The 14235-nt window shown below is 44.0% G+C and overlaps 1 protein-coding gene across 8 annotated transcripts in view; it reads left to right on the forward strand.

The window, feature by feature from the left end:
- LOC140197530 (PRELI domain-containing protein 1, mitochondrial-like) overlaps window positions 1–14235 on the forward strand; it is a 67959-nt gene that overhangs the window by 28568 nt on the left and 25156 nt on the right. For 5 of the 8 annotated variants that reach the window (XM_072257582.1, XM_072257579.1, XM_072257584.1 and 2 more), the window contains exon 2: window positions 10325–10478. In XM_072257582.1, coding sequence (XP_072113683.1) covers window positions 10387–10478 — 92 coding nt within the window. In that variant the 5' untranslated portion in view covers window positions 10325–10386. Of the gene's footprint in view, window positions 1–10190; window positions 10240–10324; window positions 10479–14235 lie in introns of all 8 variants that reach the window. The other 3 variants (XM_072257581.1, XM_072257580.1, XM_072257583.1) reach the window with 2 other exon arrangements.

Raw genomic sequence — 14235 nt, forward strand, 5'->3', positions numbered from 1 at the left:
GCAGCTCGTTCCACACTCCCACCACCCTCTGAGTGAAGAAGTTCCCCCTAAACCGTTTCCCTTTCACCCTAAAGCCATGTCCTCTCATATTTATCTCTCCTCATCTAAGTGGAAAGAGCCTATTCACATTTACGCTGTCTATACCCCTCATAATTTTGTAAACCTCTATCATATCTCCCCTCATTCTTCTACGCCCTAAGGAATAAAGTCCTAACCTGTTCAATCTTTCCTTGTAACTCAACTCCTGAAGACCCGGCAACATCCTAGTAAATCTTCTCTGCACTCTTTCAATCTTATTGATATCCTTCCTATAGTTAGGTGACCAGAACTGTACATATACACCCCATCCTCGTTATATGCGGGGGATACGTTCCTCGAAGTTGACGCATAATGTGAATAATTATTTAAATGGAGAAAATAGGGATGTGTTCCAGAGGGCTTCCTAAATATGTTTTATCTGTAATTTATTCACATTTTTATACCAATACGACACAAAACCAGTACCACAAGACAACATTTGTATTATATTTCATCAATTTAAGGTAATATTCAATGTAATAAATCATAGAAAGTTAACATCCGAGGGTGTACAGTACTCACCAACAGTGGCAGGTGTGTTCACTCCGGGAGATGAGTGGTTGTTGTGGTGTCGGGCAGCTTTACATGGATAAGGTGGATGGTTGTGGTCGTCAGGATCATATCAAGCACAGTAGGGGAGAAGGAAGACTCACAGAACTCTTAGAACTGCCGGCAGCAGGAGATGACACCGCTTTCAATAACGTGGTGAGGGTTGTTTGCTTGGCAGCATTTTGTTTTTCAGCATAAATTTGCTTGTAGGGAAGAAGGGTTGATGGCAGGGAACGACTGAAATGCTGACTCCGTTCTAAACTTGGGCCCATGTCCATCGCCATTTGTGCCAAGTGTTCCGACTTCCACCATTTCTTCACTGTTGGTAAACTCCCAGGATTTTCAAAGTCATCTGTTGTTTGCAGCATCTGAGAGATAGTTCACCGTAAAAAAAAAATACGTAAGCCTTGAATGTGGATCACACCTTGGTCGAGTGGTTGAATCAGCAATGTTGTGTTCGGCGGCAGGAAACGCACTGTTATGTTAGGATGAATGCTGTCCAAATGTTTAGGATGGGCTGGCGCATCGTCAAGCAACAAAAGAACTTTAAATCAAGATTCTGTTCCTGGCAGTAGCGTCCCAGAGCTGTGTTACCTTCACCTGATGCCGTGCTGTTTATAATTTCCAACTTTTTTTTCAACTGTTAAAGCCGTTCTCTGCCGCTCGGCTGACGACCCAGGACATGACATTGGACGCTTAGGAGGCATAGTTAAATATTTCAAGCGCAAAATCACTGCACCATAGGTAAAACCAACAAAAGTTTAAGAGCGCAAAGTTGCGCATCCACACCTTGCCAAAACCAATGCGAGACTGGCGGGAGTGAAATTGTGAGGTGCGCACACCTGTCTTGTATTGGTAGGAAAGCAGTACTCCTCGCATAACTCTGAGTTTTGGATGCATACAACGAGACGTTGGTAGAAATAGGTTCCTTACATAACTGTGAATCCGCATTGTCTGAAGACGCATATAACGAGGATAGGGTGTACTCCAAATCTGGCCTCACCAATGCCTTATACAACCTCCCTATAACATCCCAACTCCTATACTCAGTACTTTGATTTATGAATGCCAGGATGGCAAAAGCCGCCTTTACAACCCTGTCTACCTGTGACGCCACTTTCAGGGAATTATGTATCTGAACTCCCAGATCTCTTTGTTCCTCCGCACTCCTCAGTGCCCTACCATTTACTGTGTATGTCCTACCTTGATTTGTCCTTCCAAAATGCAACACCTGTAAAGAATTGATGAAGGTCATCTAGGGCATGATGAATTGCTGTGGCCTTCTCAGGAAGTTGTTACGCTGATGTGCATGTGGTTAAATCTGGATAAGCTAGGTGTCCCACGGTAGTATAGCAGTTAACATAAAGCTATCACAGCATTGGCGACCCGGTTCTATTCCTCCGCTGTCTGGTAAGAGCTTGTGCGTTCTCCCTGTGGTCGAGTGGGTTTTCTCTGAGTGCTCCAGTTTCCCCTGCATTCCAAAGGTAAGTACATGGGCTTAGTGAATTGTGGGCACGCTGTGTTGGTGCTGGAGGTGTGTTGACACTTGCCTGCTCGCCGCAGCACATCTCAGGATGTTGGTTGTTAATGCAATCACTTTATTATTTATTTCAATGTGTCGATGTGTATGTGACAAGTAAAGCTAATATAAACCTGCTGTTGCACCAGGGAAGGAGATCTGTCAATCTCGCCCATTTCTGACTTGGGTCTCTCCATTTCAGAAGAGACGTTAAGCCCATGTGATTTAAAGACAAGATTCTAGTTGGCTGTCGCGGTTAAGTGACAGCTCTTTGTCAAGGCCGCTGACAGCAGCCCACCACCTGTGCTAGCCCTTCCATGTAGTCCCATCTTCGAAGATCCTTCTTCTCCCAAGACTAGAGGTCTTTGGAGCTTCTGTTGATGTTGGTGTAGCTTTGGGTTTTTATGGGATGGGGTTGCTAGACATATGCCCAACCCTTTTCCATTCACAGCTGGGCTTGGGACCGTTCATGGCAGAGTTGGCCTTCAGTTAACACTCTTTTAAAATGGTTGGCTGTCCTGACCATTTATCTCACTGCTGTGGAACTTGCTGCATACATCCGCCGTTCCATTTCCTACATTGCAAGAGTGAGGACACTTCAAGATTACTTCATCAGCTTTCTGAGCCATGCTGAGGTGTGAAACGCTTGTTTACAGCTCTGCCCAAATACTGTGGCCTGGAGTTTCCCTTTTGGGCAATGAACTGCTTATTCGCCAAAATGAGTTAATGTATGTCAAAGGGTCTGCTCTTGGAAAGGGGAAATGCAGGCCCTTGTCTTTAGTTGCATGGTGTCAGTGCCCCATGGTTCTTTGTGAATTTTTATTCCACAATTCAAAGTTCAAAGTGGGGCCCAATGTTGATTGGGGTACCGCTTCGTCGAGCACCTTTCCTCCATCCACCACAAAGGCTTAATTTTCCAATTGCCACCCATTTCAATTCGGCTTCTCACTGCCACACTGACGTGTCTGTCCACGGCCGTCTCTACTGCCATGATGAGACCACCCACAGGTTAACAGAGACCAGTACAGCACAGGAACAGTCCCTTTGGCCCACAGTGTTGTGCTGAGCCAAGTAAATTAATAATCAAATGGCCAACTAAACTAATGTCTTCTGCCCACACAATGTCCATATGCTTCCATTTTCCTCGCATGCATTTGCCTACCTAAACATTTCTGAAAGGTCTCTGCCTCTACCACTGCCTCAGGCAGCACATTCCAGGCACTCACCACTGTGTTTTTAAAAAAAAAACAACAGCTTGCCCCTCACATCTCCTTTGAAATCAACCCCTCTAATCTTAAATTAGATTTAAAGTTCTAACCCCTCTGGTGTTAGACATTTCAACCCTTGGGAAAAGATACTGTCTGTGTACTCTATCTATGCCTCTCATAATCTTTTACACCTTTATCAGAACTCTCCCCAGCCCCTGCAGCTCCAGAGAAAACAACCCTCATTATAGCACGTTCCTCTAACCCAGGCAGTATCCTGGTAAACCTTTTGTGCACCTCTCTAAAGCCTCAACATCCTTCCTATAATAGGGCAATCAGAACTGTATGCTATACTACAGATGCAGCCTAACTAGAGATTATAAAGCTGCAACATAACTTCCTGACATGTAACTCAATGCTGTGACTAATAAAAACAGGCTTGCCATATGCCTTCTTAACCTGTGCAGCCAACTTCGGGGAGCTATGAACTTGAACTCCAAGACTCCTCTGCTCATCAACACTGTTAAAGGTCTTGCCCTTAACAGTGTACTGTCCCGTGACACTTCACATCTGACTGGGTTAAACTCCATCTGCCATCTCTCCCCCAACATCTGCAACTGATCTATATCCTGCGGTGTTCTTTCCCAGTCTTCTATGCTATCCACAACAGCACCAAATCTTTGTATCAAAATTCAAAGTAAATTTATTATTAAAATACATGTATGTCACCATGTACAACCCTGAGATTCATTTTCTTGCGGGCTTACTCTATAAATCCAATAGCCATAATAGAATCAATGAAAAGACCACACCAACAGAGCGGATAACCAGTGTGTGTAAAAAACAAACAAGCAAACAACAAACTGTAAATACAAAAAGAGAAAAAAAAAGCAATACATAAACTGCCCATCTCTGTAACTGATCTAATTTAACAACGCGAATGCAATGGGTTCTCACAGTAAATAGAAAGAAACACAATAGAATCAATGAAAAACTGCACTCAAGATGTCAAACAGCCAACAAACTGCAAATGCAAAAGAGTAATCGTAATAAAGTAAAATATTGAGAAACACACATAAAATGTTGGAGGAACTCTGCAGACCAAGCAGCATCTAGGAAAAGAGTACAGTTGACGTTGACCTGCCCTGCTGTGTTCCTCCAGCATTTTGTGTGTGTTGCTCGGATATACAGCACCTGCAGATTTTCTCTTGTTTGTGATTAAAATATTGAGAACGTGAAATGAAGGGTCCCTGAAAGTGAGTCCAGTTTAGTGATGGTGCGAGTGAAGTTGGATGAAGTTATCCCCTCTGGTTCAAAAGCCTGATGGTTGAGGGGTAATAACTGTTCCTCAACCTGGTGGTGAGGCTCCTGTAGCTCCTTCCTGAAGGCAGCAGCCAAGTTTGTCATAGCTGAATCTGTACACCTGGCTTCATAACAAAGCTAGAATTGAAAGCTCACCACAGCTGCTGGGGAACTGAAATTCAGATAATGAAATAGGACCGTGGCTGGCCAACATCTTGAGGGAGGGACAGAGGGCAAATTGGGTCAGTTAATGGTGCTTGGCAGTACTGTTTTAAAAGCCTGATAGAAGAATGATGGTATCCACAGGTCTGCTTGCCTGATGGATGTTGGATCATGCTCTGCCTTGCCAGCTAACCTCAGCTAGGTGATCGGGAGCCTCTGTATTGTGACAGCACCGCCCGTGCTAGTATTTCCTCCAGTAAGTGTTGTAGGGAGTGTTCTGATGAAGTGACGCAGCCTGAAACGTTGGCTGTTTATTCAGTGCCTGACCTGCTGAGTTCCTCCAGCATTTCAAAATTCAAATTTAATTTGTTTTCAAAGTCCATATTTAACCCTAAGATTAGTTTTCTTGCAGGCATACATACTAAATCCAAGGAACATAATAGAATCAATGAAAGACCACACCCAACAGACTGACAAACAACCAATGTGCAAAAGGCAACAAATTGCAAATACAAAAGATGGGAAAAAACTAATAGTAATAAATGAGCAATAAATAATAAGGGGTAATACCTGTTCCTGAACCTGGTGGTATGGGTCCCGAGGCTCCTGTATCTCCTGCCCAATGGCAGCACTGAGAAGAGAGCATGGCCTAGGTCAGAGGTTCCCAACATTATTTTATGCCATGGACCAACACCTTTAAGCAGGGGGTCCATGGACCCCAGTTTGGGAACCCCTGGCCTGGGTGGTGGTGGTCCTTGATGATGTGTTTACTCATTTAGTGTGTGTTACTCTGGGTTTCCAGTATCTGTAGAATCAGTTGTGTTTATGGCAAGGTTCTCTGGCTGTGCTGAACTGCTTGAGACCTTGCTTGACCTTGGGCTGGCCTGCCTGTGCACGTCATGCAGTTCATTAGTTGAATGCAGGGCACAGCCTTTCACAAGTAGCACTGAAGTCAACACAGCTCATTTCACAATGACACATATGAGCACGTAACAGTGGTCAGGGCAGTTCTTTTTGGTAATCTGTTGGTACAAAGTCCTCTGTGTTTTATTTTCATCTTTGCAGAGCAAAGCTAAAGTAATCCAGTTAGAATTAAATCAGGCTCTTATCTTGTACACCCCTATCAAGTCACCTCTCATCCTCCTTTGCCCCAGAGAAAAACAGTAGGCTCAGTCCACCTAGCCTTATAAGAGGTGCTCTCCAATCCAGGCAGCATCTTGGTAAACCTCCTCTGCTCCCCTTCTAATGCTTTACAATGGTTCAGAGGGTACAAGGTTGACATTTAATCAGTGTCTGCACTCAGGTGAGTTTACTGACTCTGTGCCACGTGTCTTTATATCAGCTAATCCACAGAGTAACTAATAGCATTTCATAATTGAATGAATGTTACAGTGTACAAACTATTGGGAAGCATAGCAACACACAACAAATACTGGATGAACTCAACAAGTTAGGCAGTATCTATGGAGACGAATAAACAGTTGACGTTTCAGGCTGAGACTCTTCATCAGGACTGGGAAGGAAGGGGAGAGAACCCAGAATAAGATTAGGGGAAGGGAAGGAGTACAAGCTGCAAGGTAGTAGGTGGAAGAGATAAAGGGCTGAAGAAGGAATCTGACAGGAGGGGACTGGACGACGAGAGAAAGAGAGGGAGGAGGGATACAAGAGGGAGGTGGTGGGCAACAGAGAAGGAGAGGTAAGGGGGGGGAGCCAGAATGGGCAATGGAAAAGGTGGGGAGGGGGGAGAAATTACCAGAGGCTGGAGAAATTGATGTTCATGCCATCAGGTTGGAGGCTACCCAGACAGAATATTGGAATGCATAGACTCGTGTTCTTGAGATGGTGAAAACACAGCGCAGCTTTCCTCCCATCCTCCCCAAACAGAATCTTAATGTGCCAGCCACAATCTTGAAACATACAGAGAGTCTGAGTCATGCCCCGTGTTCTATTGAGTCTACCCAATTTTATCCATTGCTAAATGAGCAATCTTCTCTAGGTTCCCTTGCCCGTTTGTCCCTCCTCACTAATCTCCTTCCTGGCACTTATCCCTGCAAGTGGCAGATGTGTTACACCTGCCCATTCACCTTCCTCAATATCTGGTGCTCCCAGTGTGGCCTCCCTGCATTAGAGAGACCCAACATAGACTGGGGGTCTGCTTTGGCGAGCACTTCTGCTCCATCCTGTAAAAGTGGAATTTCCTGTTGACCAGCCATTTTAATTCCTATCCCCATTCCCATTTTGACACGTTGGTCTTTGGCTGCCTCTTGTGCCACCATGAGGCCACCCTCGGGTTGCAGTACGGTACAGGAACAGGCCCTTCCGTCCACAATATCTGTTCTAAACTTGATGCCTAATTAAACTTAATCTCTTCTGCCTGTACATTACCTGTCTCTCCGTCCCCTGCCTGTCCATGCGTCTGTCTAACAGCATTTTAAACACTGCCACTGTATCTAATTCCACCACTACCCTGACAGCCCTTTTCGGGCATCTACCACTTTTTGATGTGCCCCACATATCTCCTTTAAACTTTTAGCTTATTCACTATTTCATGCCATGGTTTTAGCTGCCTAGATGTTAAACTCTTAAATTCACCTTTCTGTACCTCCCAGCCTTTCTACTTCTCTCTCCTCAAATCTTACCCCATTTACCAAACTTCTGTTAATCTGCTTCAGTTTCACTGTGTGACTTGGTGTTAAAATGTTAACCTTCTCAGAGGTACTTTGGGATTGTGAAGATGTGAGAGAAATGAAATTAGTTCTCTATAATCCTAGTCTTTAATCCAGTGAAGACTTTCCAGGCACAGATCCATGGTCTCGCAAGACTAACAGATGCCTAGAAAGAAATCCAATTTACTGATTTGTGACCCCCTTCGTCATAGAAGTTTAAATTTCTTCAGGAATTGAAGAGTTTCCTGAAAGGGTCTTGACCTGAATAGTTGATTGATCATTTTCTCTTTATACATGCTGCCTCCAGTGCTTTGAGTGGATCACCTTCACCCACAGATATATTGTCACTTCATTGTAAAGGTTAGGTTTGGCTTCAAAGATGAGCTTTATTTGTCACATGTACATTGAAACATGCAGTGAAATGTGTTGTTTTGCATCCAGTGATTGTGCTGGGGGCAGCCTGTAAGTGCCGGCATATTTCCAGCACCAGCATAGCATGCTCACAGCTTACCAACCCATACATCTTAGGAATATGGGAGGAAGCCAGAGCACCCGGAGGAAATCCATGCGGAATTTCCTTACAGATAGTGGCAAGAATTGAACCCTAATCACTGATTGCTGGTGCTATGATTGTGATTCTGTAGATGGTTTGGAAGGCTGCCTTGCTGCTCTCCAGGATGTTCAAACCATGGCCACTCTCAGCAAGCTGGCACTTCAAGCCCAGACTGGACAATCCTGCCTGAACTTGCAGTTCTGATTCACTGGGTTGTCATGTTTTGAGATCCTACAAGTTTGACAAATGTTCATCTTATAGCAGATTGATTCAAACACAAGATGTGGGCAACAAACAAGAACAAATTTCTTTATAGTATAGTTATTGTAGCAACATGCAAAATGCTGGGGATAGGGGTCATCTGTTAATTAAGATCCCATCAGCTGGTGGAGTTGCAAGAAATCGCAGGCGCTGGAACCTGGTGCAAAGAAGCAAACTTTGTAAGATCTAAAGCAAATTGGTGTATTATAACGCAAGAAATTCTGCAGATGCTGGAAATTCAGAGCAACATGGACAAGTTGCTGGAGGAACTCAGCAGGTCAGGCAGCATCTATGGAAATGAATAGGCCCAAAACATTGGCTGTTTATTCTTTTCCATAGATGCTGCCTGACCTGAATTCGACCAGCAATTTCAGAGGCTCAACTTAATATCAGAGAATGTATATGGTATACAACCTGAAATCCTTACTCTTCACAAACATCCACAAAACAGAGAATAAACCCCAAAGAATGAATAACAGAAAAACTTTCCCCCCACTTGCTCTAGCAAAAGCATCAACCCCACCCCCATCACCACCGCCATCACCCACCATGCAAGCAATAGTAAGCCCCCAGAGACCATGATCTGGAGTCCATCAAAAACTACTGTCCATGTGTGTGTTGCTTTGGTGTATTATTGTCACATGTACAGTGGGAAAACTTTGTTTTGCATGCCATCCACACAGTTCATTTCATTGCATCAGTACATTGAGATAGTACAAGGAAAAAAAATACCAGAATGCAGAACATGTGTCACAGTTACAGAGAAAGTACCATGACAAAAAGGTTAGGACCATAACAGGCAAATTTTGAGGTCGATAATCCACTTTATCATACAAGAGGCACTTTCAGTACCCTTAGCGGCAGAATAAAAGCTGTTCTTGAGCCTGGTGGGATGTGCTTTCAGGCTTTTGTATCTTCTGCACAGTGGGAGATGGGGGGAGAGGAATGAATGTCTGAGGGGGTGGGTCTTTGATTTGGCTGGCTGCTTTATTCTGGGCTCTCGATACTGGAAGAGGCATGCCCGAGATGTAAGATTAACAGACAACATGCAACTTTGACACCACAGAACAGAAATTTGAACAGGTACTTGGTCGAAGGAGATGTTGGGGAGGAAGTTCCAGATATTTAGGTTTAGGAGATTGAAGTAACTGGCATCAGGATTGGGCAGAGTAAGTTGAGCTGCAGAAGCCAGAATTAAATGAGTGCAGTGTCCTCTGGAGATTGCGGTGACTCGGAGGAAGGCACGGTAATGTAGTGGTTAACATAACACTATAACAGCACAAGCAACGCATCTTCAATCCTGCCATTGCGCGTAAGGAGTTTATGCCAACAGGTGGCATCAGCACCAGACTTCGAGGCAAGTGGCCCTGGGTTCGAATCTGGCCAGCTGCTGCCACACTTTCCATTCCTGCTGGTTTGAGTGTTGAGCTAGCAGTTCGGCCTCGTAAAAAAAAACACAGACAAGATGCTAAAGAAACGACAAGGTTGCTACCCAGTGTGCCACAAGGCGTGGAGAGGAATAACAACACACTGTAAGGAATTTGTACCTTCTTCCTATGGGTTTCATCCAGGTGCTCTAAATTACAAATTGGGAGGATTGGGCTTGCTCATTTCTAAATACATGGGAACCGTAATGGCTGATGGAGACTAGCAGTCTTAGGTCACAAGAACTGTGGAGAAGGCAAATTCACAAGATTCATCAGACCTGATGCAGGGTTTCGACCCAGAACATAGAAGATTTTCCTCCCACAGAACTTGCTTGACCCACAGACTTCCTCCAGCAGATTGTGTGTTGCTCCAGATTCCAGCATCTGCAGTCTCCTGTGTCTGCAAGATTTATTGTTGACTGTTGAAGATTAATTGGTGACCCATTTTTGTTTTACATGAATCTGAAGAACATGAGGGTCAGCTGAAATTGCAAAAAATTGTGTTTTATTTATCAATGTAAGTGGTTCAAAGAACTTAACTCACAGATTTTAATTTGCCTTTATATTTATTAAATGTTAATCAGCACGTCTTGTGGTTTCAGTCTACAGGTGATACAGGCACTTCTCTTTCTACCTGTGGTGTTTAAGGGATCAGGCAGCAACCATGGTAAAGCACTTCTTTGACTTATCTACTCTCAAGAGTTCCTGGGACCAAGTTGCCTCAGCGTTTTGGCAACGCTATCCAAACCCTTATAGGTAGGTCTTGGACTTGTTTGCTTTTACATTAACACTGTTTTGGAGTAGCCATTTGCTTGTGGGGTTAGTGCATTTAGTAAGCAGTTTTTTGCTCCAAAAATATATTAATATCTTGCATTTCTGGAGGCATACTATATTCCTGGCGCTGTGTGTAAGGAGTTTGTACGTTCTCCCCGTGACACATGGATTTCCTCCGGGAGCTCCAGTTTTCTCCCACATTCCAAGGATGTACCAGTTGGTAGTTAATTGGTCAGTATAAATTCTCTCGTGATTAGGCTTGGGTGAAATCATGGGTTGCTGGGCGGTGTAGCTTCAAGGGCCAGAAGGGTCCATTTCACGCTGTATCTCAATAAATAAATAAAACCATAAGGCTTGGGAGCAGATTTAAGCCACAGCCCATCAAATTTTCACCATTCTATCATTGCTGATTTATTATCCTCTGTTCTCCTGCCTTCCTCCCGTAACATTTGACACCCTTACTAATTAAGTACCTATCACCCTCTGCTTTAAGTATACCCAATAACTTGGCCTCCACAGGCATTTATGATCATGAATTACGCAGATTCACCAGATAACTGAGTCAGTCGGTTTTATAAAAGAAACAGACCCTTCGACTCACAAAGTTCGTGCCAATGGTCAAGCACCTACGTACACTAATTCTACGTAAATCTCGTTTTATTCTCCCCTCATTTTCATCATCTCCGACGCACTCTGGTGATTTACAATGTTCAGTTAATACAGCAGCTCACACATCTTTGGGTTGTCAGAAGAAAACAATCTGATCACAGAGGAAGTACAAAATCGAGATGGGACCAGAGATCGGGATTGAACTCAACTGGTTGGATATGCAAGCTAGCCGCCTTCCCACTTGCACCACTATTCCACTTCATGCGCTGTAGTCTTAAATCTGATTTGGTTTCTCATATGAAAAATGAGCAATAGTTTCAACATCACTAACGGTTTTCAGAAGTTCAAGTTCAAGCTTAGATTATGAGAACACTCAGTCCTCTTTTATTGTCATTTAGAAATTCATACATGCATTAAGAAATGATACAATGTTTCTCCGGAGTGATATCCCAGAGAACAAGACAGACCAAAGACTAACACTGACAGAACCACATAATTATAACATATAGTTACAGCAGTGCAAAGCAATACCATAATTTGTTAAAGAACAGACTATAGGCACAGTAAAAATAGTCTCAAAGTCCCCGAGTCGATCGACTCCCGAGTCCCCGATAGCAGGTGGCAAAAGGGAGAAACTCCCTGCCATAAACCTCCAGGCACCGTCAACTTGCTGATACTTTGGAAGCAGCCGACCCTGAGTCCATCCGTCCGAAAACTTCGAGCCTCCGACCGGCCCCTCCAATACAGCCTCCTGAGCGCTATCCTCTGCCGAGCGCCCTCGACCTCTCCCCGACCGCTGAAACACGCAAAACCGAGGATTTCGGGGCCTTCAGCTCCGGAGATTCCGGTTACCACACAGTAGCAGCGGCAGCGAAGCGGGCATTTCAGAAGTTTTCCAGATGTTCCGCTGTGCTCTCACATCTGTCTCCATCAAATCAGGATTGTGCACGGTCCCCTACTTGACAAATAACAGATATTCATCACCGAAACGTCGCGCCGCCATCTTCTCCGCCCTCCCGGGAGGAGCTTAATTGTCATTCAACCATTCATGAATGCAGTCAAACGAAATAGCAAACCTCCACAGCCAAAGTGCAAAACACAGTGTCCACAGCACAAAGTACATGTAGTTACAATGGGTGGCAGGGTGGAGATGCGTCTCTACCAAAAGAGGTGTAAGGCAGCCCTTCCCTCCACTAGCCTGCAGGCCACCCTGGGGCTAAATGTAGCACCTGCTTAGCCTTCCGATCAGGGTTGCGTGAAGCCATGAGAGCAGGTGATGGATGGTCATTTGAGTAACTGGTGCATATCGCAAGTCTTGGTTATGTGACCACTGACACCAGGCAGACAATCTCTGAAGTATTGATAATGGCTGGAGTCAGCCATCTTGTAAGGATGCTGCCCAGGAGAATGCAATGACAAACCACTTCTGTAGAAACATTTACCAAGAACAATCATGGCCAGGGACTATCATCACCCATGTCACATGACTTGGCATAAAATGATGATGAAATTTATCTTTGGGTGCTTAGCAGAGTTGATTATTATGATGCAGGAGGTCATTCAGTCCATCTGGGCCATGCTAGCTCGCTAATTCCACCAATCTTGTTCTCTCATTTTCCTGCAACCTATTCTCCCTCCTCATTATCAACAGCACCAGAATACAAGGATGTCCCTTCAGAACAGAAACAAGGAGAAATTTCTTTAGCCAGAGTGCAGTAGATCTGAAATTCATTACTACAGGCAGCTGTGGAGGCTAAGTAATCAGAAGTATTTAAAGCAGAGGTTGATAGGTTCTTGAATAGTAAGGGTGTCTGTCAAAGGTTACATGGAGAAGGCAGGAGAATGGAGTTGAGAGGAAAAATAAATCAGCCATGATCAAATGGTGAAACAGACTCACTGGGCCGTGTACCCTAATTGTGTCCCTGTGCCTTATGGTCTATTGATGGATGTGGATAATAAGATACTATTTTGTGACCGTATGTGCTAGATCATAACTATATGTACTGTGGTTTGCACCTTGGCCCCAGGGGAACCATGTTTGTTTGGCTGTATACATGTGTAAAAATGGGAATAGTGTAAATGTGATCATTGTGGTCCTTTTTGTTTGAAGGGCCTACTTCCATGGTATACAAGTGTGTTAAGTAATTCTCGTTGCGGCACTGTAGCATAGCGCTATTACGGCACCTCCAACAATTTCCCGCCACTGTAGAGTTTGTAAATTCTCCCCATGACTGAGTGGGTTTCCTTCCACATCCGAAGGACTAGGGTTAGTGAGTTACGGCCATGTTATTTGGCGCCAGACTGTGGCAATATTTGTGGCTCATTTTCTGCCCCAGCACAGTCGAACTGCGTACATCATTGATACAAAAAAAAAATGAGTTTCAATGTACATGTGACAAATAAAGCTAATCTTTAAGCATTTTATAAACCTTTTGCAATATATCCATCAAATACAAGTCAATGCGGTGTGTAGTGAGACTCTGAGGAAGAACAGGTAAGTGATAGAGCAACATTGCAGTCAGTGGGAGGAGTTAAAGTGTAACCGGGGGCCAGAATCAAAAGGGATGATTAATACAGGACTGAGGGCATTATATTTGGATGCACACACTGTATGGAATTGGGTAAATGATCTTGTAGCACAGAGTTTGGCACGTATGGTGTGGGCATCTCTGAGTCGTGGCTGAAAGAAGATCATAGTTAGGAGCTTAACATCACATTCTATCAAAAGGACAGGCAAGTAGGCAGAGGGGGTGGGGTGGCTCTGTTGGCAATAGATGAAATCAAATCCTTAGAAAGACTGGATTGGAAGATGTAGACTCCTTGTGGGTGGAGTTAAGAAATTGCCTGAGTAAAAAGACCCTGATGGAAGTTGTATACAGGCCTCTGAGCAGTGGCCAGGACGTGGGATACAAATTACGAGATAGACAAGGCATTTTAAAAAGGCTTATGTCATGGGGTACAGTTGCAAGAAAAAATTTTGTGAACCCTTTGCAATTACCTGGTTTTCTTCATTAATTACTCATAAAATATGGTCTGATCTTCATCTAAGTCATAGTAATAGGCAAACACAGTCTGCCTAAACTAAAAACATACAATTAAGACCATAAGATATAGGAGTAGAATTAGACAA

This window comes from Mobula birostris, chromosome 5 (genome assembly GCF_030028105.1).
Source record: "Mobula birostris isolate sMobBir1 chromosome 5, sMobBir1.hap1, whole genome shotgun sequence".
In the NCBI taxonomy this organism is placed as follows: Eukaryota; Metazoa; Chordata; class Chondrichthyes; order Myliobatiformes; family Myliobatidae; genus Mobula; species Mobula birostris.